This window comes from Nuphar pumila, chromosome 15 (genome assembly GCF_984573655.1).
Source record: "Nuphar pumila chromosome 15, dmNupPumi1.hap1.1, whole genome shotgun sequence".
NCBI classification, from domain to species: Eukaryota; Viridiplantae; Streptophyta; class Magnoliopsida; order Nymphaeales; family Nymphaeaceae; genus Nuphar; species Nuphar pumila.
This window is the reverse complement of record NC_143263.1, coordinates 89,968,116-89,983,416: the sequence shown is the minus strand read 5'-3', so window position 1 is coordinate 89,983,416 and position 15,301 is coordinate 89,968,116. Positions and strand designations below refer to the sequence as shown.

Genomic DNA, 15,301 nt, shown 5'->3' with positions numbered 1-15,301 from the left:
TTCCACTTGAGTCCAAACCAAACCCCATCCGTTCACACCCCTATTTGTCATTAATCATGAATTATTGGAGACAACAACCACTCCCAAATCCCATCTTAATCACAATAATAAAGCATTTGAGAAAGCTTTGAACTATAACCACACTGTCAAGTTCCTCAAAGTACTGATTTACATCAACTAGTCATTTTTGAATTTTTTTTTTTGAAAGTCAACAAAAAAATTTAGGTTGTTCCGAGATAAATTTTTTTTTTTGAATACTCTCATTAGAAGAATAGCTGTCTTTATTTATAGGTTCGACAGAAAGTCAACAAAAAACCGTCAGAAAAACTCTTGGTTAATCGTGCACCGCTGAAAATCGAAAGACGCCGCCATTCTGCCCGCCCTTCTCCGTCTTCGTTTTTTCTTGATAGTAGAAGAAGAAGAAGAAGAGCAGCAACTCGGGAACCGGACGATGGCAGGGAGCGATTCGGACGTGCAGATCCTGAAGGCCCGTACGGACAAGAGGGACTATCGGAGGGTCGTCCTGACCAACGACCTCGAGGTCCTCCTCATCAGCGACCCCGACACCGATAAGGTCCAGATTTTTTTTCCCGATTTCTTCTCCTATTACCCTTCGCGCGACTGCTTTTGGTTGATTCGGTGAATTCGCGAACAGTGGTTCGCTCTAGGAATCCGGTGAATTCGTGACATTCGTCTAATTCGCGCGATTTGTTTAGACTAAATTTGGGTTTTTTCGTTCTGGTTGTTCGAAATTTTGATCTAATATAGGGTTTTTTTGGCTTCCGTTTTGATCGTTGTGTGTTGTTTCGATGCAGAATGGTATTGATTGCTTCAATGCACGCAGTGTATTACTCAGTATAACAATAAAAGGAATTAATCCGTCTGGATTTTATCTCACCTTTAGCCATCAACTAATCTCTTTTATGGGACGAGTCATTCGATACTCGTCTTACATATCTGGAAAGCTCAAAATTGATTACTTTTATCAATCTCCAATGGACTGATGATTAATATCTTTGATGCTTCAGTGTGCTGCTTCTATGGATGTTAGTGTGGGTTCATTCAGTGATCCTGATGGTCTCGAAGGTCTGGCTCATTTTCTTGGTAAGTGATTTTTGGTTTTTTACTAGTCAGGTTAATAATATATTTGTTCTCACCCAATCGATTGGATGGAAATGCAAACCTTCTTAGGGCTTTTTTTTCGGCAAATCCGGAACTTTTGATTATCTCGCTTTGTGTATTTTGGGTATCTAAAGCTTCAGGCTTTTAAATTTCTGACCACTACTTGGCGCCATGCAAATAATTATGTTAATGGAATTTGATGCTTTGGCTTATGCAGGGTAGCCGTAGTCATCTTCCCTGTCCGCAGACTTTTGTCTTGAATTGCCTTGAACCTTAATGAGAATTGTTCTATTGTTCCGCTCGTAATTCTCGTGCTGTCACCCTAACTAAAGAGAACACATCTGAATTCTGTCTGAACAGCAAGGACATCATAATCTTCATCATCCCCATCATTCATGTTATTGTTGTTGATAAACCATGCTAAAGTTTGATATAGAGGGGGATATGGTCTCTTTTGAGGGATGGGAGATATGATATTGCAATCATTCTTCTATTACGTTGCCTTGGCATCATATAAGGGTTGTATTATTGATTGTCATAGGCCTGCGATGGTTTCATCATATAAGGGTCATTAAGCTGCCATTAATTGTGTTATTGCTAACTTCAGTGTTTAAGCCATCATCTCCACAAAATGTCACAAAGATACGACTATGTACATGTACATGACTCTTAAACACGACAAATGACGCGGCAACACAGTGTGTGTGTATATATATATATATATATATATATATATATAGATAGAGAGAGAGAGAGAGAGAGAGAGAGAGAGAGAGAGAGAGAGAGAGAGAGAGAGAGAGAGAGAGAGAGAGAGAGAGAGAGAGAGAGAGAGAGAGCTGAACATATTAGGCCCCATTTTTTTTTTCTGCCCCATAGTTTTGAAGTGTTTTATGATAGATCTGAACCATTAGATGTGTTTAGCATGCTCGATTTAGTGGGAATCGACTCTTAGATCATGTTTTTTCAACGAAAAACATGATTTTATGAGCTGGGGAAAACTGGTACTTTCATAGCCATTGATTTTGGATCACCGGAAAAACCTGTATACAGGTCAGATTCCGGTGATCCAAAAGCTGGTTCCCACTAAACAAAACCTATAGATCACATCTATGGTGTTAGATGTGAGAAAAAACCCCCAAAACAACATTTTTTGAGTAGGCAAAACGGGGCAGAATGAGAAGGTGGGCAGGAGAAGCACATTATATATATATATATATATATATAGTCACTAGAATATGAGAACTACCGTGTGAACTGGGCATTTCCAAGCATTTTTTTTGCAAATCCAGCCATGTAGATGTGTTCGGTATGGTGAATTTGCTAGGAATCAGTTGTTGGATTGTGTATTTTCGATGAAAAAATATGATTTTTGCATTCTTGAATATTTATGAAGATTATAAACCGTTGATTTTAAAGCTTTAAAAATTATTGTTTATGCATCATAATAGCATGATTCAAGAGCTGGTCCTTATAAAACCAAGCATGTAGATCACATACGGTTTGATTCAAGAGAAAAGAATTAAAAAGTCCATGAAAGTTACGGTTCACACCGTAGTTCTCATATTCTAGTGACTCTCTCTCTCTCTATATATATATGTATGTATAAGTATTATAAAACAGTTTGTATTTTTCACTTAAAAAGCTTTCTTCTGTTTTGTATTATGCACTTATAACATTTTATATTAATGTAATGCAATTAATATAAAATGTTTTATATTGCCCTCACGTGAGGGCACTTTTGTAATAATTGTAAGTTGGATGAGGAAGTTTTTGAAATTTTCTCCCTCCAATCGACAAGCTGTCTCTCACAAATAGTCAACGATGTGATTGGTGAAAACATTTAAAAGAAATGCTGCCATTACATGTCAACAAGTTATCATTGCATCTTCAAAAATTATAATGGCATATTACCTCTCTCACTGTCAATCTTTTGATGGACACAGTGGAGACTTCCCTCAAAAGCAAATAGATTTTTTGGTCATTTTTAAATTAAAATGAACTGAGACATGGTCAACATTTTGACTGACTCCAAAACTTTGTAGATCGTGTCATGAGTGTGCTGCTTGCTAAATTGTGTGGGACATAGTGTCCGAGCGTGTCATATGTGACATCAGGCCATCTAGGTGTGTCACTTTGACATAGTTTATAAGTGATGGGTAGTGTTTCCTCTTCATTGTCGACCTGTATTACATCTTTGTCCTTCTATATGCGATAAGTTGTGTCATCTCTCATGGTTGTGGATGTTTATTACAGAACACATGCTATTTTATGCAAGTGAAAAGTATCCAGTGGAAGATAGTTACTCAAAGTACATATCAGAGGTAATCCTTCTGTCTTAAAGCTGGTTCTTGTTCTTACTGTCAGTTCCTTTCTGAATTAGGTGGTCCTAGTTCAATTTGCTTGTGCTCATTGTCGATCTCTTTTGAAGCTATGCACGCTTTTATGTCTTATACACTACATGATAGATCAATACGTGATGGCATTTGCCAAACTATTGAATTAAATCATGCAAACCGGCCTATATCTCATAGCTTGTCTTCCTTGGTGCTAGTCACGTCTTGTTGCTTTTACTCATGAATGTGTTACTTTGTTGGCTAATTCGTTCCATTTGTATCTTAAATGATGTGATACTTGAGCTATGGGTTTGTTAAAATGTTTTCTTTGCCTCTATACGGTTTTGTGAATTTCTTGTGAATGATTTGAACGAGGTTCAGGTGTATTAAACCAGTCACTTGTATCATTATTGGCAATATCTTGTCGAGGGTTTTACTCGGCATTCTTTTCAAAAAGTGTTTTTTCTTGGAAAAATCTTGGAAGTTTTAAAAACTGGAAAATATAAATAATAATAATAAGAAAATAAAATAATAGGTTTTATTATTTTTCTTGCAAAAATATGAAGTTTTGAAAAATTTTAAAATACAAAACAAACAAAAAATACTAAAACTAGGCTTAAAATATATAAAAATAAGATTTTTTTAAAAATATCATGATATTTTGAATATATCACAATATTTGATGATATTATTGGCTTACCTTAAAGTGCCGATAAAGTCGTGATAGTGTCAAAATATCATCGATATCAATTACTATGTATTGAGCATCAATGTACATGCTTGGTATTTTACACCTTGGATTGAGTTGATGTGTCTGTTCCTATTATCTCATGTGCATGCGAGTGATATTGTCTACATTTGTCTTGGAAATTCTTTGCTGTTGTGCATGGTATATCATAGAATATTGCAAATAAGAAATGACCAATTTTTGCATGAAAATGGCTAATCTCCGCATGGAGAAACCTCCTCCACTGCCTTTTTCTCTCAGAGAGGATGCGACAGAGGAGGACCCCCTGGTAGAGGTAGAGGTCGATTCAGGGGGGCTGGTCGATCCTATGGAAACTGTCAAAATTATAATTCTTAGGGTGGTCAGTTTGGTTCTTCTCAGCCTCCTCAAAATCTAAAAGGTCAAGTTATTTGCTAGTTTTATGATTGCCGTAATGACACGGGCTGCACTTGCTATGACATCCCAAAAGCTTTTGTATTTATGGCACTCAACAACATGCAAGACTCTGCTGGGTACCCCGATACTAGAGTTTCACATCATGTTACGAGTCAAATTAAGGTATGACAAATAAAACCGAGTATGAAGGTACTGATGGTGTCATGGTCGGAAGTGGTACTCAGAATAAAAGTTTTAAATTAAGAGATGTGCTTTTTGTTCCCTCTATTAAAAAAAATCTCTTATTAGTATATCATTTTGCAAAAGATAATCAGTGTTTATTCCAGTTTGATGTTAATGACTACTCTCCTAAAAGGACTGGTTAAGGGAGGACTATATTCGTGGGCATCCGTTCAGCGTGATCAAAAGCCGCCATCTCCATCTTCTACGGTTTGCTTTGCTAGAATAGGCACAAATAAGTTTCGATTTTCTGATGAAATTTGTCATTGCCGTTCATGTTTTGAAAAATCTTGAAAAACTGGATCTATTTCTTTTATGAACAACAATAATATGGAATTATGCTCTTATTGTGCAACCAGTAAGAATCATAAATCGTCCTTTGATAAAGCTGAATATTTTGTTCAAGCTCTTTTGAAGATCATCCATGTTGATTTGTGGGGCTTCTTGCTATATGGGGAAGCTCACTTCCCCGGATGTGTACGTTGGAAGTGGGAAACTCTTTGCTTCTCCATAATAAGCGGAAGCATTGGGAAACTCATTTCCTCTTAGTGGGAAGCTTGCTTCCCTTTGGTTTGCAAATTGATTCCTTTTCACTTCCTTAAAGTTTCTCTCTTGCTTCTTGTTACTTCCCACTTGCTTTTTCCTTGCTTGGTACACTTTTCATATTAGAAAATAATATTTTTTATAACAAGCTTGCGTGTTGATTTTATATAATTTTTTACTTGTTTTCACCATGGTTGGCATTTTCAGAACTCGGTATCGGATTAACCACATCTGACTCGGTGACTCCAGCTTGTCATGATTTTTTATTTTATTTAATAAAAATAAACAATAAACACACTTTTTATATCATAAAAAGTTAAAAATTCTAATATACAAGTCTCATGTGTTATATATATATATATATATATATATATATATATATATATATATATATATATATATATCTGTGTGTGAGCACCCTCATTTTAACCAATAAAAAATTCCATTTATACATAATATCAAGACAAATTATTTTTTTTTGTTGCATGTTCACTTTTTATGGAAAGAGCTTTCTTCTCTAATTAATGAAAAATCTATCCCCAACCTCTCACGTTCAATTAAGAATATTATTCTTAATTATTATTTAATGATATCCAAAATTTTGTATAAATTTAATTGTTTACTTTACTTTTTAAATATGCATGCATATCATTTTCAATTCGGTATTTAATAGTCCACCTCTCTATCTCCCAATCACAAGAAAAGTAGAGGCCCTTTTCATTTAAGCATACCCAACGACCAACTTTCTTGGGAAGGTAAGCCATCCATACTTGCCTTAAGTGACCTATAAACACCTTGGTATTACCAAAATCATTTATCTTTTTACCTTCAACCAATAAGGCAATAAATAACATCTAATCTTAAGTAAACAAGAAACTTGACTCAGCCACTTTGAGAATAAAACTCACATGGCTCGGCTGAGTCACTATTGAGACTTGGCCGAGTTTGGTTCAAACTGAGTTTTACTAGTTTTTTGACTCGGTTCCTAACCGATACAAGGCAACTTGCCTAAGTCACGAGTTGACTTGCCGAGTTTGCCAACCATGGTTTTCACAACATTTCTTTTTTGCTTCCACTCACACTTCATATTATTTTCTGTGTTTTCTTTTCGTTTTTTAGGCACTTGCATAATCGCTTCACAACTATGTCACATGGGTGCGGGTGTGGGTGCGGGTGCGGGTGCGGGGATTCGGCACTTCCAAAAAACCCGGGTGCGGGGGTGCGGCAGGGGCAAAAATGTAATATATATATATATAAATGTAATATATATATATATATATATATATATATATATATATATATATATATATATATATATATATATATATATATATATATATATATATATATATATATATATATATATATATATATATATATATATATCAAGGGGGTCTTGGGGTTCCCCCGGCGCGGGTCCATTTCATAGGGCACCCGCACTCTTCCCACATTCCCCCACCAAACAATAATTCTTTGTCGAAGAATACTTTACTGATGTAATCTCCTCCCCACCCCTACTGCTTTACCTTACTACTATTATTATATTCTTTTTCCTTGTAATACTTTATACATAAAAGGTTAATGTTGGTCTTTCTATAACCACAGGAGAGGGCTAACTGGCTAAGGGCTGTTCATGTTTTTACGACAGTCTGCATCAAGTTGTGGAGGCGAAAGCGACCTTACAATGTGCTTGGGATGCCCGTCAATCATGAATGCGCCCTTGGGTCTTGGACTGTTCAAGTCAAATCCCTCATCCGTCCCACCTCCTCCTGGCCAACACAGAGCCTTTCACGGAAGGCCCTGGATTAAATGGTCACGTGAACAGGGGGCTTTCAGTTGCCCATGTGACTGTGACTTGGGGCCCACACCTCTGCAGAAACCATTATTATAAAACTCCTTGGGGTTTCCCACACACTTATTAAGTTGTCAGATTTATGTTGACGTATCTGCATTCGATTGAGAAGCTTGATGAAGAGTCGTCTTACGTGGCGCGCATTGGTTCCGTTAAGAAAAAAAAATTAAAATTTCGCAGCACATTTCACAGGGCAAAAGTTAAAAAAAAATCAAAAAAATAGACCAAAATGATCTTGGGTGCGTTGACCGCACCCAGGGTGGGGTTGACCGCACCGGGTACAACACCCGCACCCACACCCGCGTCGACGCGGGTGCGGCACATGTCTGGCCGAATCCCTGTGACATAGCTTCACAACTATATCCCGCTTCTCACTTCATACTATTTAACACTTGCTTCCCCGCATCCGCTTCACCTACCGCTTCTCGTATCCATTTCATTTCCTGTCAACTATGTACTTTATATTTGAAGGTGCTATGCTTGAGGGAATATGTATTTTTTTTATTCATTTTCTTTTTCTATCTTTGACTTGTACTATTGAGTTCTTATTCTTAATGTGATAGTATTCTCGGTGTCGTATCAATCTAATCAGTTTGTATCATCCTTTCTATTGGTTATGTTTCAGCATGGAGGCGCCACAAATGCCTTTACTGCTTCTGATCATACAAATTTTTATTTTGAGGTGAACTGTGACTCTTTTGAGGAAGCATTGGACAGGTAAAGGTGGTGTGTTGTCGTGCATTTTTTTTAATACTTCATTTTCTGGTCAAATTATCATACCTTCTCCCTATGTTTCTTTGCCTTTATGGTAACTTTTTCTTTCTTTTTTTTTCCTCAAGTTTAGATTTGCTCAGTTTTTCATCCGTCCGCTGATGTCTTCAGATGCTACATTGAGGGAAATAAAAGCTGTTGATTCTGGTAAGGGTTTGCAATGTGCATCTTTTGAATGCACTTATTTTGTAATCTAGACGAATTTATTAGACATATTCTAATAATGTCGTTGCCTTGACCTTCATTTATCCAGAAAACCAAAAAAATTTGTTATCTGATGGTTGGCGAATGAGTCAGGTATTTGCACTGCTTAACACTTTCCTCAGAGTTTCCTCTTGAGGCAATGAAAACATATGAATGGCATGCCTGGGATCATGCTTTAAAAAAACTTGATGCTTTTCACCTCCCGGCTTTTGCCTTGAGTAGATGCCTTTTGCATCCTGCCTGTTTGTTCCATCTCTGTGACAGTCTCTTCTATTTTCTTTGAGACAGTCTGGCATAACAAAGCAGCTCATAATAAACTCTGTAATGTTATTACTTACTAAATAGTATGAGCAATTGAAAATTTTCATCAGTATGCATTTTTTTGGATTTATAACCCAAAGAAACAGTCGTTATGCATTTTGGCTTCTTTCATTTTACTATTGCCAGTAGCACTATGGTCTATGGTTTCGTTAAAAGGGAAATCATTGGTTAGTTTTCTATTTTCGAAAAATTCATAATTTTCTTTCGCTTTTTGTTCTATGAACAAAGATGTTTTACTTTGTGAAGATTTACTGGCATTGGTACATGATATTTTCCATCGGTGCAGCTTGGGAAGCATCTCAGCTCAAAGAGTCACCCATATCACAAATTTGGGACAGGTATGCTTAACTATTACCTGTAACTATTTCTATTGGTAGCCCCATTAAGGATTTTCAGATCCCTTGAAGATAGAGAAAGATTGATGTGCTATATTAATGAATATTATCAAGTCTCTTACATGCTTTGCATGCTATTTCAACTTTTGACAATATTTTTGCTGGGTATGTGCAGTGAGCAGTTATGTATTATGGATATCTTTTGCTTTCTTCTTTATGCTTATAATGCTTTAGTTTCTTTAGCTTTCCAAGGTAGAGTTGGCATTTTCTAAATTGATGCTTGATTGCTGATGGTCATCTTTAAGAAACCAGTACTGGCATGCTTGAAATTGATAAGTTGGTATTGAAAGGGGATGCAAATGTATCTTCATAGTGAGAATGTTACCATTTCCAAGAGAATAATATTCTAGGTGGAAACTATGATCAAGATCAAAGGGCCATAATGTGCTGGTTGCAATATGCAAATGCTTTGTTTATGGCAACTTGCATCATAGGAGGTGGCATTTGGTGGAATTTCGGATGTGGTTCATTGGGAGGGGAACTTCGAAGAATGATATGGCTAATCTGTGAAGTTATCTTTTGAGCACATGACTTACGTGATACTGGAGTAGTTTCAGTTTTGAGGTGTTATAAGGCGCTCTATGGCTATCTTGAATGGTGGTATCAATTTAGAATTGGATTAATTGTTTTAGATGTCATGTGGCTCTCAAATATCTTGGATGGGATGGTAATCTTTGTTAAAATATATATATATATATATATATATATATATATACATTCGTATATATATAAGTATATATATATATATACATATATGTATATATATATACTATTTCTCATTTAGATAAATACCCGATAGGGGTATTCTTGTAAAACCACATATGTACCTTTTTCTTTTTTTCTTTTTTCTTTTTTCCCTTTTTCCTTTTTCTTTTTTCTTTATTTTTTTCCTTTTTGTAATGACCACAAGGGGGCCCCACACTTGTAGTCGTTGGGGCTCCAACGGTCAGATTTCTGACCATTGGGGCTCCCAACGACTACAAGGGAGCCCCCCTTGTGGTTCCTTTTAGTGCTTCCCTCCTCTATAAATAGAGGAGGTCTTCCCCTCTTAAATGTATGGGTTTTTACACCCCTCTCTCTCTTTCTTCAATAAATCCAACTTATGACTTTAAGTCATTTCCTATATTTGTGAGGTTTTGTGTGTGCACATTTGGTGCTTGTGTTCTTGGCTCTTGTAGTCACTCTTAAAGAGTGACTTTTGCTCTATTGGTGCTTCCGCCTCTTTTCATTACATGGTATCAGAGCTCGGTTGGTGATTGGGCTTCTCTTTTGACATCTTGGAAAGCGTGTCTCTCAAAGTTTTGAAGAAAGGAAGTATATTTGGTGCCGATGGAACATGACTCTAAAGTGGAGCTCTCTTTCAAGCTAAATGGGTCCAACTATCTCATGTGGGCCTCCGCTATGGAAAATCATCTAAGAGGTAAGAAACTTTGGGGTTTTGTTATGGGGACTACTCCCGAACCCTCTCTTGTTCTTACCAAAATTGAAAATGAAGTTGAAAAGGCTTTAGATGGCGATGAGCGCATCAAAGCCATTAATGAACATCAATCCAAAATCGAGGATTGGGAAAGCAACCATGCCAAAATCTTGGCATGGTTTATGAATAACGTAGATCTTAAAAATTGTGCCAATATTGCCAAGTTTAGAAGAGCCAATGAGGCTTGGTTTTTTCTTAAGGGTATGTATACCCAAAAGGATCTTGCTCGGCAATTCTTTTGCCAAGAAAAAAATCGTTCCACCAAACAAATGGATATGAATGTCCGGGACTACTTTAGCTCTCTAACTCCTCTTTGGGATGAGCTTGCCCTTCTTGAACCCAAATGGGTTGCTCCACAAGACATTGAACTAAGAAGGGAACAAATTGAAAAGGAGCACTTTTTTCAATTCCTTCATGGACTTCGCCCGGAATTTGAACAAGTGAGGGCATCTCTTCTCCATAGAAGCAAAGCCCTACCTATTGAAGACGCTCTTGCCGAGGTATGTCAAGAAGAAACTCGACTTGGCTTGAGCATTAGGAATGATGAAGTTTTGGCCGTTAATAGGCCCGGATCAAATGTTAAAGCATATAGACCTCCCCACTTTAACAAAAATATCAATGGGCCTAGAAGGGGAATAATATGCCATTATTGTAATGAACCGGGTCACATTAGACCGGCTTGTCCAAAACTCAAAGGTAAAGTTGCCGTGGTTGGGGAAACTTCTCCAAAGAAGAAAGAAAGTACCAAAGAAGGAGATATCAAAGAAACTCTAAATCACATCTCCGAAGTTCTTCAACATCTTCTCAAGACTTCTCCTTCAACATCCGGGGCCGCCATTGCCTACTCTTCATCTCCTCCAGGTATGTGGATACTAGACTCCGGTGCTTCTTTTCATATGACATCTCATAAAAATTCTCTTTCAAATATTTTTTCCGAACCTATATCTTCTTGTGTTTCAACGGCCGATGGTACATCACTAAAAATTGAAAGTATTGGATCTCTTGATTTCAAAAACTTCTTTGTTTCTAAAGTAAGAATTGTTCCTAAAATAAATCTAAATTTTTTTCCGTATCTCAAATCACCGATCATGGATGCCAAGTCTCTTTCTCACCTAAGGATTGCACCGTGCAGGATCTCCAGTCAGGGAAGCTGATTGGGCAAGGCCATAGAAGGGGTGACCTCTACTTTATGGATTTTTTGACTCTCCCATCTAAGGCATCATGCAATCTTGTAAAAGACAAAAGTATTGGAACATGGCATGAGAGACTTGGCCATCCAAATTTTGTAAAAATGTCTCTTTTTCCGTTTTTGAACAATACTTGTAAAGACAATCACATGACTTGTAAAGATTGCATTTTTGGGAAATCTAAAGCTATTCCATTTCCACAAAGAAGTTACTTTACCACTCGGCCATTTGAACTTATTCATTCCGATGTGTGGGGACCTTTCCCCATTTTATCTAAAGGAGGTTTTTCGTATTATGTGGTATTTATTGATGATTTTACTCGATTCACGTGGATTTACTTCCTAAGTCGCAAATCCGAAGTTTTTTCCTTCTTCAAAGAATTTCATGCAATGGTCAAAAACCAATTCTTGGGAAATCTATCTATTCTTAGATCCGATTCGGGAGGCGAATATATGTCCAATGATTTTCAAAAATATTTAAAAGAAAATGGAATTTTTCACCAACGTTCTTGTTCCAACACTCCACAACAAAATAGACTTGCGGAAAGAAAGCATAGGCACATAATAGAGACTACAAGAACGTTATTAATCTCAAGAAATATTCCAAAATCCTTTTGGGCCGAAGCGGTTCTAACCTCTACATATCTTATCAATAGGACCCCTTCGTCCTCTTTAAAAAATCTTTCTCCATTTGAAAAACTTTACAATATGTCTCCCGATTACAAAAGACTAAGAATTTTTGGATGTAAATGTTTTGTTTTAACTCACAAGAATGATAAACTTTCCCCTAGGGCTATTGAATGCATTTTTTTGGGATATGGCGAAAAACAAAAAGAGTATAGATGTTTTGACATACTTAAAAATAAGCTTTATATCTCTAAAGATGTCACATTCCTTGAAGAGGAAAGTGGTTTTTCGCACCAACCGAATGAAAATATTGATTATTCATTCTTATTTGACTTATTGCCTAACGAAAACATCATAGATGATCATATTGATTCTAATGAATCTCTTAGTGAAGATCTTGTTGAACATCCAAACGATGATCAAAACCTTGAAGAAAATGTTTCAAGACAAATTCAAGTCTACTCTAGAAGAAATGAAAGGAATCCTCCTTGTGCCCTTGAAAAATTTTCCCAAAATGAGTTCACCGAAGAGACTTCTCAAAGAAGATCAAATCGGATTTCCAAAATACCAAATAGATTTGTTTCTTATGATTCTTTTTCGCCTAATTTTCGAGCATGCCTTCTTGCTCTTCACTCTTTTCATGAACCATCTCATTACAATGATGCTAAACAATATGCTCATCGGAATGAAGCTATGCAACTTGAACTTAATGCTCTTAAAAAGGCACAAACTTGGGAAATCATTGATCCTCCCAATGGCAAGAAACCCATCGGATGTAGATGGGTTTTTAAAGTAAAAACTAAGAGTGATGGTTCATTGGAAAGGTATAAGACTAGGTTGGTAGCCAAAGGATATGCCCAAGAGTATGGGGTAGATTATGATGAAACCTTTGCCCCCGTTGCTCGAATGACTAGTGTTCGAGCTCTTATTGCTATAGTCGCAGTTAAAAAATGGCCAATTTTTCAACTTGATGTTAAAAATGCCTTTTTGAATGACAATTTAAATGAAGAAGTGTATATGGAACCACCTCCAGGTATGGATTTAAATGGAAAAATTTTGAAATTAAAAAAGGCTTTATATGGTCTTAAGCAAGCACCTAAAGCTTGGTATGATAAGTTTAGTAACGTATTAATAAATTTAGGATTTTCTTCTTGTTATACTGACACTGCTCTTTTTGTGAAAAGAACAGGTGACTCCATTATTATGCTTCTGCTGTATGTTGATGATATGATCATCACTGGGAATGACAAAAAGGGAGTAAATGATGTTAAGTCTATGCTAAAAGATACTTTTGATATGTCTGACCTTGGTTATTTGCGATATTTTTTAGGTATTGAAGTGGCTTATTCCGAACGTGGATACATCTTATCTCAGATAAAGTTAGCTGCTGAAATTTGTACCAAATCAGGAATATCTGATGAAAAGAAAGTTGAGACTCCCGAAGTTATCAATGCAAAACTTAGACTTGAAGATGGTGTTCTTCTTGAAGATCCAACTCCCTACCGTCAATTAATTGGATCCCTCACTTATCTATCCATCACCCGTCCTGACATAGCTCATGCGGTTCATGCAGCAAGCCAGTTCCAGCACGCACCTACCACGGTTCATATGGCGGCCGTAATGAGAATTGTGCGATATATCAAAAACACCATCTCAAAGGGACTCTTCTTATCCTCTTCCTTATCTCTTGAATTAACTGCTTTTACTGATGCTGACTGGGGAGGCAATCCCAATGATCGTATCTCAATTACGGGTCTTTGTATCTTTTTAGGTGAATCTCTCATCTCGTGGAGATGCAAGAAGCAGCAGAAAGTCTCCTTATCATCTACTGAAGCTGAGTATCGGGCTATGGCGATGACAACTATGGAAATCGTATGGCTCAGAAGTCTCCTCGCTGACATGGGCATCCTCATTTCCACTCCTACCAAGCTCTGCTGTGATAACAAAAGTGCGATATACATTGCCAGCAATCACACCTTTCATGAACGGACAAAGCATATCGAGATGGATTGCCATTATGTTCGAGACGAATATCTCAGAGGGACTATCTCATTACCATATGTTACTTCAGAATATCAGCTGGCTGACTTCTTCACTAAAGCGCTTCCAACTCCACGATTTATGTTCCTCCTTAGCAAACTTTCGGTCTTCTCCCCGTAAAGTTTGAGGGGGCGTGTTAAAATATATATATATATACTTATATATATACATTCGTATATATATAAGTATATATATATACATATATGTATATATATATACTATTTCTCATTTAGATAAATACCCGATAGGGGTATTCTTGTAAAACCACATATGTACCTTTTTCTTTTTTCTTTTTTCCCTTTTTCCTTTTTCTTTTTTCTTTATTTTTTTCCTTTTTGTAATGACCACAAGGGGGCCCCACACTTGTAGTCGTTGGGGCTCCAACGGTCAGATTTCTGACCGTTGGGGCTCCCAACGACTACAAGGGAGCCCCCCTTGTGGTTCCTTTTAGTGCTTCCCTCCTCTATAAATAGAGGTGGTCTTCCCCTCTTAAATGTATGGGTTTTTACACCCCTCTCTCTCTTTCTTCAATAAATCCAACTTATGACTTTAAGTCATTTCCTATATTTGTGAGGTTTTGTGTGTGCACATTTGGTGCTTGTGTTCTTGGCTCTTGTAGTCACTCTTAAAGAGTGACTTTTGCTCTATTGGTGCTTCCGCCTCTTTTCATTACAATCTTAAATTTAGGATCATATTAATATGGAGCTGTCCAAGTACCTTATAAGAAGTCTTGGGTTTCTGTCCACACTTATTGTTTATTTATTTATTTTTAAATGTTTGGATTGTGTGGTTATTATGGGTGTTCTTGAAGTTCTTGGAGCTACTATATCTGATGTTTTTGTTATGTTGGGCTTTTTTCTTTTCCATTTCTTTTTTTCATTTGGGTGGTTGAGTTCTTAGATCTGTTATTGGGTCCTTTGCGCTGATGTGGATATCACTTCAGAAAAAGTCCTTAGTTTAAAATTAGGTAGATAGCAAGAGAAAATGTTGGTTGGAGCCCAGGGTGGATTTTAAATGGAGATTTTGACTTTCAGTATTGGGAAATCACTGTGATGTTTGCTTCCGTGCTTCCAAGGTAGTGGTTGTGC

The 15,301-nt window shown here is 36.8% G+C and overlaps 1 protein-coding gene across 3 annotated transcripts in view; it reads left to right on the top strand.

Moving 5' to 3' along the window:
* The first annotated feature begins 291 nt into the window (after positions 1 to 291).
* The window catches only part of LOC149815956 (Insulinase (Peptidase family M16) family protein), a 105,817-nt gene continuing 90,807 nt past the window's right edge, over positions 292 to 15,301 (top strand). For all 3 annotated transcript variants that reach the window (XM_089990202.1, XM_089990201.1, XM_089990200.1), the window contains exons 1-7: positions 292 to 574; positions 1,029 to 1,104; positions 3,376 to 3,443; positions 7,818 to 7,909; positions 8,037 to 8,110; positions 8,217 to 8,260; positions 8,775 to 8,826. In XM_089990202.1, coding sequence (XP_089846328.1) covers positions 452 to 574; positions 1,029 to 1,104; positions 3,376 to 3,443; positions 7,818 to 7,909; positions 8,037 to 8,110; positions 8,217 to 8,260; positions 8,775 to 8,826 — 529 coding nt within the window. In that variant the 5' untranslated portion in view covers positions 292 to 451. The remainder of the gene's footprint in view (positions 575 to 1,028; positions 1,105 to 3,375; positions 3,444 to 7,817; positions 7,910 to 8,036; positions 8,111 to 8,216; positions 8,261 to 8,774; positions 8,827 to 15,301) is intronic.